Consider the following 15,525-nt stretch of genomic DNA (forward strand, 5'->3'; position numbering starts at 1 on the left):
TAAAAACTAACACGGATTTGCTTACTTATTTACATACAATTATTTAAATGTATAGTTATGCATTCCTTATATTATCTGTATATTTATGTCACGCATAATGCTGCATTTGAAATGAAATGCTTTCGAAATCTTACTAGATCTTACAAGGGAGCAATAAATCCATTACATTGTGCCTTAAAAGACACCTCACTGGGTTTTGGAACAGAGCAAAGATGTGCAATTACAGCTCTGGGGAGCTGCCGACCGTTTCAGTCCAAAAAAAAAGAGAAAGGGCCATTTTTTCACCCTAACCAAACATTCCCATCCCTTCTCGCACATCTGTACTGATCCGCGATCTTTCAACGGTGCTGTCGGATAGATTCTGGTGTTCGGACACAGCACTAACTTTCCCACAGCAGGCTATTAGAGCAGCACTCGCTGTCAACAGGCGGCCGACGGGAACAAATGGGGCGGAACCGAATGAAAGAAGAGACGTGAAAAAAGCCATGCAACGAAAGCTCGAAGGATGAATTAGGAGGGAAATGAATGTTGAAATATGCCCATTGCCCTTGCGCTTTCAACTTTGACCTTTACCCCCCCTCTCCTCTTCGCCTGACGACCTCACTTTGGCATTTCCTGCCCCTTTGCGAACATACACCCGTGAGGTGTCGACTTGGAGATGTTGAGCATGAGCGCCATGGCATTGAAATGAATTACGAAGGATCCGATGCCTGGAAAATTAATGACAGAAACAAGTGCTGTTTATAAGGACTTTGGGTCTATCATATGGCTTCATATTAAAAATCAGTGTGAGCACTTTTCAAAATGTGTCATTTTTCTTCTAACTAGTTTGGAACAACATGAGTGAATCACAGAATCGCGTAAAAAACGTGGCGTGGGTGCACGTTAGGGTGTCAACTCTTAAGACGTGTCTTTGATGTTACGCTATGTAGCGTTTAAACCAAAAAAGTTTTGTTCTTGGGAATAAACCGTATTTGGCTTACTGTAGGGCTGAGATGTTGGTCGTAACTGGGCTGACGGGGTGGGCTGTAGCAGAATACTGGCACTCGCCTCAGGTTTATGATCTTATGGCCAGATGTTTATGTTCCATAGGCTGGAGTGGAAAGCTGCCATGACATCAGCCACAGGACAGCAGGATCCTGGGCCTGGGACAGGAAGTGACTCACAGGAAGTGAGGTGAGGTGAGGCAGGCACAAGGCAATCCATCTCTTCTGCACACACACACACACGGGTAAATTCATCACGGCCACATGTAACCAAAGATGAAGTCAAATCCAGTAGTTTTAAAGCTTAGGCTTCTATTACTTAAAATGACAATTAAGCAAAAAAGTAAATTTAATGCTTCGTGCAACCTTGTGTCATTTCCAAGCTGTTTGACTTTCTGTCTTTCTGACACAAAAGAAGATATTCTGAAGAATGTTGGTGACCAAATAAAATTGACTTCAATTGTATGGATACAAAACCACCAACTAAGTTCTCAAAATATTTTCTTGTGTTTACAGAAGAAAAAGTCCCATACAGGTTTTTAAAAACATGTGAGTGAATACATGATGAAAGAATTGTTATTTTTAGGTGGACTATCCCTTTAAAGGACAACACAAGACAACACAAGTCAGAAATAATATCTTGCTCTTTTTAAATAGTGAAAATGCATGATGCTACCCGGGTCCTTAAGCATGATCTATACGCTAAATCTTAAGTATTTCAAAAGATCGATATCATTTTTATAAAATGTACGATTCTTTGAAAAAAACAATAATAAAGCACCTAAACATAACAATCAAATGGTACAAATTCATACTGTTTAGTTGTGTGTTGGGAGCTTTGCTAAATAAACAAAATCCACCACCATTCACTTGTCAAATATACTAACACCTCGTTTCATTTGGTCATATTATCAAATATGTGGATCCTGTGAAATCCATCTTAAAATCATCAAATTTGCATAATCATTTGCATAATATGATCGAATATTGAGATTTGGAGGATCAAAGTAAAACAACATAAACATAAAAATGACAAAAAACATAACGTGTGTTTATTGCTTTAAATGGCAGATTATATGATTTTGAGATGCAAATTTTCCCTTATAATATGAGAAATACTCAAATTAATGCGTTTTTTTGATATTGCACCAAAATACAGCAAGTTGGCTTCCGTATCATCGATTTCAATCTTTGACATGACCTCACTCAGTCAATAAATCAAGGTACTATTTTCGCAGAATGTACTGAAAAACAGTAAATCCCCAAAAATTACTTGAGCAGGGTTCCACATGATAATATTGCAAAGTGCTCAAGGACCACCAACGGTGACCCTTTAAAATAATTTTAAAAGTGCATGGCGTTCCCGGTAACAGGCAGAAAAAAACAATGATCCCCTCAATGGGATTGAAACATGCGGTCACCATCTTTGCTTGTAAACATGGAATTTACAGCTCAAGTTATTCATTTCCATTCCACAGCTGGACGTTGGTCCACATGACGTCCGGGTTCGAAGCGTCATTCTAATTGGTTGGTATGGCATGACATTACTCATTCTCTGAAGTATAGTGCAGAATTAAGCTTAAGCTGATCTACTCTGACTGGTGCCATGAATCAAACTGGGCTGGGATGCCTCGAGTCCCTGACCAGCGCTGCCTAGTGCTTCATACGAAGCCTGTTACGCTAATGGGAAACGTGTGAGGAAAGAATTAGCGCCATACCACCCAGGGATGCGACCCATCCTTTTACTCCGCGCACCCCCCCCGACAAGCTCCGAGGCCTTACAGCTGGCTGCTACCCCATGTTAATCCATTCTAAGCAGCAGGTTCAAAACTAAGCTTTGCAGCTAGGCCACCAACAGCGAGGTGTGTGTGTGTGTGTTCGTAGCCGGCCTTTTACAACACAAACCGGCCTGATTACACCGAGTATACACTAAACGCATTCATTTTTTGGAGAGAGTCAACATGACATTGATACAGTCCTTGAACGTAACTCATTTAGAGCCAAAAGCGGAGCAGATGTATGCGAAAAAAGTCTTCAAAAACATTTTTCAGCATTATAGAGGATTGTATATCAGCCACTCCATATGTACGGCAGAGGAGCGAATCAGCTGGGCCTGGAAATGAAGCTGAATGCAAAGTGAAAGATCAATGCCATCTGCTGCTTGGATTTCAGGACACAAACATCTGTAAAAGATGACTGAGGAGTGATTGAAGATCTACGGTTATATAAAACATCTTGTCATCCCTCAAGATTTAGCATGTGCAGGTAAATGGTTCATGTAAATCTGTACATGGTTCGTAGTGTCATCCACGAAACTTTATGTGACTGTGAATGCATTTAAATGTTCAGAATCATTTTCCTCTGGAATAAGTCATGCGTTTACTTACAGATACAAGACGCTTGTTGCTTCCTTTCACTTTTCTGCACTTCATAAGGTCCAACAAAAAAAAAGAAGAAAATATGCAATATCACGAATGAGATCCCTTTAACATCTTCATCATAATAGGATTAAATGGAGAGCAAATGAAATGCTTAAAGGGATAGGTCACCCCTGAATTTTTTTTTATATCATTTACTACAAACCTGAAAGACTTTCTTTCTTCCGCAAAACACATAACAATATATTTTGAAGAATGTGAGTAACCAAACAAAAAATTGGACCCCATTGACTTCCATTGTGTGAACGCAAAAAACATTTCTCAAGATATCTTCTTTTGTGCTCCACAGGAGGGAGAAAAAGTCAAACAGGTTTTGAATTACATGAGGTTGAATTATGAATAATTATTTTTATTTCTTGGGCAAATATCCCTTTAAGTCTTTTCTTATTTTTGTGATAAAAACAGTCAGAAATCTTACAAATGTCTTGGCAATGATTGAAGATCAAACATTTCTCATCGCATCGGAATATTTGACCTCTACAATACGTTCTCATTTGTTCCTATTTCAATTTTTCCTGAGCAATTTGGGGAGAAACATTAACGTGAGTGAGACTTAAATGAAACACAACTGAGTCCTTGTGAGCTATGAAAGTAACTTCTAGGCAACTCTGGCTTGTGCTGAATTTCATTTCAATGTGGCGATTTTAATAACTGTGTCCGGACAAAACGATTTTACGGCCCTAAGATAAACTTTGTTTTCGTGATTCGAGTGATCCCTTTGATTTTGGAACAAAAACCTGGCCTTCACGCATGAAGAACGTGTCCATTACTTAAGCCATCTGAGCCGGGCCTTACCTAAACGTGCACTTGAGTGCACACATCACCAAAATTCTTGTAAAGATAGAGAACAGATAGACCACCAACTGCGTTTAGCACTGCGCTACAGCTGCCCTTCAGAAACAAACACCCCGAATATCTCCTCCGACCATCTGTTTACATGCTTGCTCACTGGAGCAAACTGAAACATCCTCCACGCAAAGCTTTTATGAGAAACATCTAAATGCTTTCATACACCCAGTCGCTGCGCTGCCATGGTTACCGTCAGCCAATAAATGTCAAGAAAAATGACCAAAGTTTACTACAGAGTCTCCGGGGAACGTGAGAGACGTGGTTCAGGATGAGGGAAAAGTGGTCCGTGTCTCAACAACAAATGTCCAAGGTATGAGTCCTAGCGTACTGGCACCGAATCAGAGCACACAGCGGATTTGACACGGGGGCATGAGAGCGAACTGACTCACTCGGTCTAAGGCACCTGTTCTGTGGGTGTATGTGTTTATGTGTTTGCTTGTGGCTTTGTGTGTTGGCGCACGCAGCAAAATGACTCGACTCTATTCTGGGTGGATGCTATGGCGATCAGGGAGCACAACAAATGGGCCGTGGGTCTGGGGAGATAAAATACAATGTTGGGTTTGTTAACACACAATAAACAAATGACTTCAGTTTAACTTTTCTTTTCACTACTTGAATACTTGGTCTAAGTCAGATTACAGAAAAGTCATCATCATTTATTCATCGCCATTTCGTTCAAAGCCTGTACACACAGAAGATATTTCGAGAAATGTCTAGGTGGTATTGTGTCGGTACAATGGAAGTCTATGTTGTTTGGTCACCAGCGTTCTTGGAAATATCTTCTCTTGTGTTCTGCAGAAGAAAGAAAGTCATACAGGTTTGGCATGACATGAAAATTTTTGGGTGTATAGCAAGGAACATTTCTGTAATTCGCCCCTGGTGGTGTCTGGATTGTTTTAATGCACATCTATGAAAGTCATTTATCATCCAGACGCTAGAAATTAAACACCACATCGCTTTTAGAAAAGCTATAACACATCTCTCCTCATCAAGCCACATGATTTATTTCATGTTTGTAGCACAAACAATGTGGGACGTGTAATACACCAAGTTTAGTATTTAGCTTGAGGGTTTTTTCACGTCCCCAGGCCTAAATTTGAGCAACGGTGACGCTCGCTTTAGCAAACACCACTAACTATAAGGGATTCTGAAGGAAAACACAGGTGGCAGAGAAATTTTCCGATGACACTTCGGGTCAGCTTTACTGAAAGCAAGAGACGTGGCTCTCGTCCACCGACGGCCTGTAGGAACGAATCTGCTTCAAAGATTTTGTGCCGCTTTAACCGGTCGATGTGCAAATAATCGGCTTTTCCAGGAGTAGAAGTGGAAAAAAATCACAAACAAACACAAGGCTTCATAAATACAACTGAGTCATTTCCTAACATTGAGCTGGCTTGCTCTTCACTTACAGACATAGGGCCTCTATTCCGTCTGCCTTTCCACAAACTGACAACCCCCCCCTACCACCTCCGGCACGCACACACAATAAAATCTAATAATGTAATAGAATAATGTGTTCTTTAAAGGAACTTGAAAATTAGAGCCATCATTTCTGGGTTTGTCGGTCATTCTGGAAAAGTAATTTCTCTACGATTCTCTCACCATCATGTGGATGCGTGGCTTTTCATGTGTTTTGAACTCTGCCACAACCGCTCAGTTTCCAAGTGTGCTGGACGTCATTTCACGGACGCTTCTCAGAAAGGCGTGCTGAACCTCCCCTCAAATTAGGGAGCCGCTGTGGCATAACAAAGGCTTTCCGATCGGCCGCAGACCCTGTCCGAACTTCAGCGTCCGTCTGGCACGTGGCCAGCAGTCGAATTCCACCTCGCTCGGGTTCCCCTCATCAAAGGTGCATAGTTTCCAAATGCCGACCGCCAGAAATCTGGAAATCGGATTCTGATGCCGTACGAATCTGGTCAGAGGCACTACAGATACTTTCGGTGTGGTTTTCACTGAGTGAGACCAATCAAATTACTGTTCCATGCCAAAGTGAATCCCTCCCAACCAATGGCCATGCAGAGTGATGCTTGGAGGGCCATATGGTTGCATTTCTCAACCCTGTTTGAAGCTTTAAAAAGAAAATTGGGCAAACTGACTGTTCTGTTTGAATTGGAGTCACTAAGGTGTGTCTTCAGTGATATCTTCATTGCAAAATTTTAATTTAGCTGATGTGGTACCCGAGTTCACACTGTCCTTTTGAGATGGTTACCTTGTGGGCTTTATCACTTTATTTTGTACAATTGTATTACGCAAGTAATCTGATTTCCTGCATAAGAATGCCTTTTACCCGCATTATTCCTGTTGTCCTTTAATAAAATACATTTAGAAATGTAACGTTAAAATAAATACGCTTTATAAACTGTACAATGAGGTTTTATTCATTAGATTATAAATAAAATACACCGGTTAACATTAACGCAATGAACAATATAATTATTTTACAGCATTTTGAAAAATGTGACAGGTGTTTCTATAAAACGTATCTTATACTTTTAGAAATTATTTTTTTCTTGGTTTGTTGATGGTGTGTTCAAGTGTTAGTCTCCCTATGAAGTTTTTATGAGAAAAGTTGCACGTTCAAGCGATTGTGAAAGGGAAAGAGCGTATGTTTTGTGACTGATCAGCGTTTTTATAACCAAAGTACTGCGAGTCCGATAGGAGGAAAGACAGCTCCGGATGGTTGAGATTGGCTCTCCCGATACTTAGATGTCATACGCCGATCCAATTGCTACCATACGATCATTCCAACATGACTTAAAAGCTTTTCACTTATATGTGGCTGTCATACTTCAACTAACTTTATACGATCACACTTTATCAAACATGATATGACGTTAAAATAATTTAATCGATTCCAAACATTGATAATACTCACTGGTGTTTGTTGTTTTCCCACCTGACTGATGTCACTTTCTGAAACATGACGTCATTAAGGACTTTTATCATTAAAAGATATATTACAAAAGACTAACAGGATGATATTAGGAACGTTGCTCATTTTTTATATTTCCAAGAAAATATGTTTTAATAATTGCATTTAATACATTTGGAATAAATTATTAAAAAGTGCATAGCACCTGCACATATTAATAACGATAATATCAATTGAAACCAAAACAATATTTCCTATATTGACTTAATAGTGTTTTTCTAATTATGATAACATCTGGTCAAACCAAAAGTACTTTTTATAAAAAAAATCTATTATTTTAATCATTTAAAGCATCAGCATAAAATTTAATCCAATGTATGATTTAAAAGACTCTAAAGTAGTACCAGCTGAAGTATAGCCACTAATGCAACTACTTGGCAAATCTATCAAGTGAAATGTTTTACGGCTGTCTTTTGGGGCTGTCTGAGGTGACCCTGACCTTGCTACAGTCTCCCTCTGATCTCTTGGGTAATAAAAGAGTCAAAGGTTCATGACTTGTAAGCTGAAAGAGCAATAGAAGGAGAGAAAATGTGTGCTGAATGTGAAACATGGCAGCCGAGCTGTATTGGAGTACAACTCAATTAAAGCTTTATGGACTCTTTAAAGACAAACCATTAAATCTAACACTCCCTGAGAAAGTTCCCCACTCAACGAGACCACTGGATCCAGGAAGTAAGCTTTACCTGTTGCATGAAATGTAATTTTCATTAAAAGCATTCATTCTGTGCGTGTTTTCTTTGGGCAAACAGTTTCTTCTGGGACTGCATGCAAAGCTCCTGAATGGAAACCACAAAGGCTGTCGAGTTTTCCACACCAACGCTGTGGTTTGGTTAATACAATGGCAGACAAACACAGAATGAAATAGAAAGCTTTCTTTGGTTAAAAACAAATACACAAAAATGTGATAAATTCAAATATGGTCCTGACAGACTTTAGGGTATTTAATGCTACTATGTGTATGTTTAAAATCTTTACTTACTAGTGTAAAACTGTCACAAAATGACATCTGGCATATTCTACTGTTGGTCTTTACAAGTTTTATATTTTCCTTACGCATTCATGCATTTTGTGACTGATAACTAAGTTTGATATCTATTTTAAAAACTCTCTTATCTGTCTCAATATATTGTAACTTTTGCCACTTGGAGGCCATTCACTTTTAAGTGCCCCAGACATTATCCCGAGGCTGATAGTGCCAAAAATGCTAATGACTTGTAATGCAGTTTAGCTCTAGAGATGGAATGCGCCTCAGCATGCAGACCCTTATATCCTTTTTTGTCGCATTTTGAGACAACTCAATATGCTTGTTTATGGCATGGCACCAATTCACTAACATTTAATAAGAATGAAGTCCAATTAAAACTGTAACGGAAAGCAAGCAGTAATAAAAAAAACACATTTATAGCACCTAGAATTTTGAAGTGAGCTTCATCATCCATGGTTTATTTTTTGGTTTCAAATAATGTATTCCCAGATGCACTGAAAGAAGATCATATATTTTTCATGATAAATACACATCATTTACAAATAAAGTGGTTATGCAATAAATACATCATAAAAATCTTAGCATTATACTTCATGTGCTATTGCACTTCTTTTGAAATGTACATGGGACCAAAAAACCTCTTCGAAACCACTGGAAAAGCAAGCACTCTCATTAAAATATTTATTTTCCCATTTCTTTCGGTCAACATAAATATATTCATATATATTTTTCTTCCTCCAAAATAGCTCTTTAAGTTCTGTCGTATAAATAAAAGTCTTCATTGGGGAGATTCCGTTCTCATCTGCACCCGCAGCCCTCCACCACCATGTCCTGGTAGTTTTTCAAAATGACTTTCTCATACTCGTCCAGGTAGAGCAGAGATATGGGGCTGAGTTCCGTCGGTACGCAGCAGGCTCGGGGGATGTTGGAATTGACGGAGTTCACCAGCGTCTGGACGATGGCGTGATTGGTGGAGTTGAGGTGGTCCGACAGCGGAAAGGGACACTCGCCGTGGCAATAGAACGCGTGGTACCCGGGCGGCGCCACGATCCACTCGTTCCAGCCCACGTCACTAAAGTCCACATAAAGGGGGTGCCGCCTGCAGTTCGTGCGCGGGTGATGTTTCCGACGCTGCTTCGGCCTTTGCCGTGCCTGCCGCTTCTCCCTGTTCGAATGCAGGACGGCGGTGCCCTGACCGTCGTGGCTGTAGGTCACCAGCAGGGGCCGGGCCTGCGCCCACGAGTCCTTGTCACCATGAAGGGATCTGCTCACCCTCACGTGCCTCCTCCGCACCTCCTCTCCCGCCTCCGAGTCCCCCGGATGAAGCACCTCCACCAGAAGCCCGTGGTTGTGCCTGGAGTCGCCCGCCCAGTGCGCCACGGCGGAGCCCACGTCAAAGCTTTCCCAGCGCGTGTGAGAGTCCTGCACCAGGCGGGTGTCGAGAAGTCTAGTAATGGGTTCTTTGGAGGGCTCCAGGGCTGGCCTGAACACCTCGTAAATGTTAATTCGGTGGAAGCCCCCCGCCGTGCTGCTGCTGTTGCCCGGGGAGGCGTCGTCAAGAACCTGGTCCCTGAAAATCCGCAGCTCGGCGGCCGAGATCAGCTCCTCGACGGGAACGGAGGTGAGGTTGAAGAAAAACTGCTGCGTTGTTTTTCCCTTCAAGCTGGCCAGTGCCTCCAAAGCCTCTGAAAGAAGACAGAGTCGCACCGTTAGAAACATGTCACATGCAAATTTATCCAAAACAAAAGAATACTGTTCACTTGAAGCCCAGCTGGCTGAAAAGAGATGCATCCGAGCTTAACGTGCTTAGCTTTCACACTTCAGGCTAAAACCTGACATTTTTGTGACTTTGAATAGGATTTTCCACTCAAGAGTTTTCTTGTCTGGTCTGAGTGAGAGATTATACGGTAGAACCAGGTGTTAAAACGTCTCGAAAATGAAAGGCTAGCTACGAGAGCGGGGCTGTTTGCGCGGCCATAGAGTGACAGTATTCTCTTGTTTCCAAAGTCTTCATTCAATAAAGGTTGCAATCAGCGTTGGAACGGCTACTCCTACAACTCAATGCCTCCGAAATAAAACCTTCTTAGAGCAAAGAGATCTCTTAATCTCTTTTGAAAAGAGACGTTTTGGAAATTCCATTCCCAATAATCCAACCTATCTGCTTCATAATCACAAAGAGCCTGTGGAAGATAAGCGCGCTTTATTTGATGTGGGAAAGCCCGGCGCTCTCTTTCCCTCTTTCCGTGAGCCTTTCTTCACCTTTCCTTTCATTCCCTCGGTCGATCCGTCTTCAGGGGGAGTGACTGTAAACATGCTCGGGCTTGTCTAACGCCGTCAGCCACGGTTATGAGTGTATTGACATTCCTAATTTCTGTTTTTATGTTACGCCAAAATAAGGAGGACAGCTAGCTGCCCGTATATCACGATTAAGCATCACTCGACACTTCTGTTCTGACTATGGCACTGACACCAAATCAAAGTAAACAGGCCTGTATTTGATAGAAAAGTGTGAGGACTTTAAAATCATTAGGTAGTATTAACATATCCTCGGCAAAGGATGTAACAAAAATTCTGGTGTTTTAAAACTAGCTTGACCGAATTAGTAAAGAGTAAAACCTGAGGCACAGGAGTTGCTAAATTACTACGGAAGGCATGAGAAAACATGGGTGTATATGAAGAAAGGCTCAATTTGTTCGTCTCGATGAAAACATCAGTCCTGTTTGCAGTGTGTAAGATCAGGCCGGTCGTCATCTTTTCAGATCTGTGCCATTTGCAGGACCGCCCACAAAAAAAACACTCATGTAAGGATCCCTCCCCCTAAAATCATTCTTTGCCACAAAACAGCTCGCTGACGTGCATTCTCCTATTATCGTGAACTGAAACCATACTACAAATCTCCCAACAAATTAAACTGTTTTCTATAATAAAGTGCATCTCAGTGGTACCGTTTAAGCTGACCTTCAGAAAGAGTTTTCCACGAGCTGCACAACAAGGCCAGTCATTTTCACAGGCACAACTTATCCCGAGCAAGAGAGGGCATGTTGCTTGAATCATTTAAATCTGATAACACACCACAAATAGACTTAATTGACATTGCACCTGATCACACTTGGTCTGTTTGGATTTCATTTAAAATAGAATCTGGTTCTAGCTAATATGAATCTGACCATTTAACAAGGCCACCCACAAACCTAGACTGTCTTAAGTAGTTTGGCAAGAATTACTTGAGTATGAGATAAAGCTGAGCAAAGCTGAACACACAGACAGAGCATATCAATGTCTTCAACTTCCAGAAGGGCAACAAACCTTTGCGCAAATACCATCTCGAAAGTTTGTTACTGTAATCTGCAGATTCTTGGTAAACAACTAGCGCGTGAACGCATCTCGTCTGGAAAACTACTGAGAGCGCACAAACACTATCCACTACTTTGAGTGAAGTATGCCGTGTTTTTTGCTTTAATAATAGTGAGAGCTGTCTGCGGAATGTCAATAGTTTCCCAGTAGTTGCATCACAGAAAATTATAGGACGTCTAGAGTTTGAACAGCGCGCTTGCAAATATATATATAATTCAAAGGTAAATGCGTAAACAAATAAAGCGTGAATCTAAACATACTGCACACGATTCACAGGTGAAAAATGAACACTCACCTTCGTGATGAAAGCTCCGGATTGTGTTTGCTTTGCTCGCCGCGCGTTCTGCGTGCTTCCCCATTGCGCTCCTCGGGCGTCGGGTTTGCGGGTCATCGCTCTCGGTGTGCATGTAATACAGGTCCAGCATGTACTGGGGGACCACGGCCGATTTGCTCGGCGTGGGTCTCCGCTTCAGTCCGAACATATTGAGCAGGCGAAGCTCGAACTCGTTAAGGAAGTTCGTGTTGGTGCGCTCCGGCGCGTGTCTCCCCGGATCACCGTATTTCCGTCGGTCGATCTCGGGAATGAGTCCAGCGGCACCTCCCAGTAACACCTGACCGAGCAACAGCACCGTGAAAGCGCGGACCACTGCGACCATGATCAGTCAGTTCCTGTAAACAGGGAACACGAATTAGTCCTATCATTACCAGCACTGCACATTCTCAAACTTGCCTGTTACCCAAAGCGACTTACGGTACATTTCGTATTGAAAAGAGATATATTCCCCCCTGGAGCGACCTTGGGTTAAGTGTCTTGTTCAGGGGCACAATGGTTCATGGATCATACCTAGACAGGTTCGAAGCTTCAAGCACTGTTTTAGGGGGGAAGGTGAAACGTTCCTGTTGTTTGCTTAATAGGGATGAACTATTGCGTTTAGTCCCAAGAACACTTTTGAGTGAGTAAACTTGTGCGCAACAAACTCAGAACTTTGACCACCACTAAAACGCGTGGAAAAATCCCTGCGCGCATTCAATTCGTGGCTGCATCAAACCACATACATATCCAGGTCTTTTTGGGAGGTTTTAACTCACTTTTTCACTTTGGGACGATTACCAAAAAAGTTAAAAAATAATATCTCCGCCCTAGGGCTACAATAAAAGATTGATGTGCAGTGAAACGCGTGCTATCACAAGAGACTCTGAAGCGGATGTCAGACAAACGGGATGAAACAGGAAAGGGGGAATCAAAAGAAATCGAAAGAAGGGAGTCAAGAAGACAGCAGACATGGAGTCTGCAATTAAAGGGAGATAAGAGAGCAGCGTCTGGGTGGGGGTGCATGTCTACATGGGTCTGCCTTTAGATCGTGCAATGCAAGGCATGAAAGGAAAGTCTTCAAAAGGTCTACGGCAAGACATTTTGGTGAGGGAGAGGGCGACTTGTGAGGCTACAGGTGGGAGATCTTACGCAAAACAACTCGCGCAACAAAGACGACAAAGAGATCGGATGATAAGGAAGCAGCGAGAAGTGTTTTCTAGAAAATGATTTACGGCAGATCTTAAAATGCACAGCATATATACGTATAAGTCACACATACATGCTATAGAATACATTAGGCAAGATAAACTGAGAAGAACATTTGTTTTTAAACAGTCGCCCTATTTCACACATAATGACAAATAAATAAATGTGATGCGTTACCGAAGGAGGAAGCGCTGTGCCCGGTCTTCGTTCTCCCCGTCTCCTAAATTCCTCATGAATTCGTGTTTTAATCCACAAGCGATTTTTATCCCACGAAAGAGAGTCGCCGCAACTCTGGTCGCCTCTTCTCGTTCATACTTGCTCTTCAAATCAGAATTAACTTTTACAAACTGCGCAAACGTTTAGGTCAACGACAACAATCCCGAATGCAGAATATCAGAGGGTCCCAGATATGTCATTTTTTAGGGTCGTGCTGATCAGCAGAAGAGGTTTCGCAGTTGTGGAGTCGATATATGCGCTGGGTCTTTGGAAGCGTCATCTCCGAGCGCGTCGCGCGCCGCGTCTGTGCGATTGATTGGAGGGCTGAGCTCTCTGTGCGCGAGCCTTTTTGTTGTGTGGTGATGTCACGGTGCCTGTCATCATCATTCAAGTCCACTCAAACGCGCCGCGTTCTCTCCATTCGGACTTGTTCACATTAGGACTTTTTAATGGTCGTTGGGCATTACAGTTTACGCAGCTCAAGAGCATTGCGTTTGATGATCAGGAAACACATATTGATACAATTATTGGATTATTTTACATTAAATCTATTCCACATCTATCTATCTATCTATCTATCTATCTCGGAAAGTTGCGCCGAACGTGTTTGGAGACCACACTCGTTGCGTCAAGAACTTAGAGCAGTTCACGAGATCAAGGCGGGAATTACAATTAGATCTCGAGCAGACACGATTCTGCCGAAGTGTAACTTCGCTATTTGAATAACAATGTCCCGCGTGTCTCTTCTGTGTATCGATTGGTGTGGGGTTAAAAGGTTTCTAGAATTTAAATGCCTGTTTGTTTGCGTAAGTATGCTGCGTCTTTTTTTCGCTTTGGACCACAGGTGACTTTATTTTATAAAGTCTATGCCTTTTGAAGTATAATACTTTTTAGCCACAACATTAAGGTGAGTGGTGTGATATCTGATATGGCTTGAGTATGGTAAAGGTTATCCAACCTTGAAACACACTTTATTAATAGGATAGTGCATATTTTTTTGAACTATATCACTTATTTTGTGCACTTTTGGTTGAACAGGATAACTGAGTACATTTAATCAGCAATGGCAGGTTAGTTCACTTTTGGGGGAGCAGGCCATCACATTTGCAAATTCTTTGTTAATGAGTATAATCCAGTTGTAAAACAAGATTTGATCCAGCCATTAACACATGGTTGATCAATGATAAGCGAGGGTTTACCTTATTGACAAATGGACAACAGTATTACACATCTTCGGCTGAAGGTAAATACGATCAGACGTCATCGGTGTATTAAATAAAAAATAAGTATATAATATATATAATGTAACATGTTTTTAAAGGACATGTGGCGGAATAGAGGACCACACAAACGTCTATCCCCGGATGTCAGTGAAAGTCAGACAGAAACCATTACTATTACACAAACCCACGGACGTCTGCTTAGTCAACAGCGCGTATGTAGAAGGAATCCGCATATGAAAACCTCGTACCGGTTACAGGTATTCATTTCAATTATGTGTTGATGGCAAGTTTGTTTTGACAAAAGCAACTGGGCCATTGAGTTAGGAGAGACAGCAGTAGATTTAACCCCATTGAGATCAAAAGATATCTTTGTGTGCTCCCAAGACAATAACATCTTATGAGGGATAATCCCTGGATCATCCACTTAGCAATTAAAATACGCTGATGCATTCCATTCCTCAGGTGATACTGGTCTCTACCAGTCCCAGCCAGTAAAAGTGTGTACGGCGCGCAGATCAGATCATCACTTGTTTAGAGACCTCCAATATATATGAAACCTATTAAGATCCCTAACATAAGACTATAACGTTATTATTTGAGGTGCGAGGTTATTTTTGCGTTACTGTTTTTTATGTTGTTCGTATTTGCCGCTCCCCTAACATTCACCTTGTTGACTAAACATCAGGTCATGAACATAGCGCTCTAAGCTTTCCATTGGCCAAAGGTGCTTTAGATTCAGGGATAACACTTCACAATGCATGTTAAGTAGCCTTAATTACTCAAAACAAGAGGACTGCGCGGAGTGAAAAGAATGTTTATCTTTGCCTTATTGTCTACCAGTGTGGGCTGAACCTATCCCAGTAGATTGTGTCCACATGATCCGCTGGTGTTCGTGCTTGAATTTTTCTCCCCTGCCCCATTAAAAAAACCTAAAGTCATTATCCAATGAATTGATTGTTGATCTAATTACGCTCTGATTGGATAAAATGTTATCTTTTTAAATTCTATCCCATTATTTGCTCA

General features: G+C 41.6%; 1 protein-coding gene across 1 annotated transcript; it reads right to left on the reverse strand.

Annotated features, from left to right (window-relative positions):
- Nucleotides 1–8,655: 8,655 nt before the first annotated feature.
- Nucleotides 8,656–13,609, reverse strand: bmp2b (bone morphogenetic protein 2b). The gene is made up of 3 exons (XM_056765355.1): nucleotides 13,241–13,609; nucleotides 11,840–12,213; nucleotides 8,656–9,875 (listed from the first exon to the last, which is right to left on the reverse strand). Exons 2-3 carry the CDS (start codon nucleotides 12,198–12,200, stop codon nucleotides 8,989–8,991), a joined length of 1,248 nt encoding a protein of 415 aa, XP_056621333.1. The 5' UTR covers nucleotides 12,201–12,213; nucleotides 13,241–13,609; the 3' UTR covers nucleotides 8,656–8,988.
- Nucleotides 13,610–15,525: the final 1,916 nt, after the last annotated feature.

Source organism: Triplophysa dalaica, chromosome 13, assembly GCF_015846415.1.
Source record: "Triplophysa dalaica isolate WHDGS20190420 chromosome 13, ASM1584641v1, whole genome shotgun sequence".
NCBI classification, from domain to species: domain Eukaryota; kingdom Metazoa; phylum Chordata; class Actinopteri; order Cypriniformes; family Nemacheilidae; genus Triplophysa; species Triplophysa dalaica.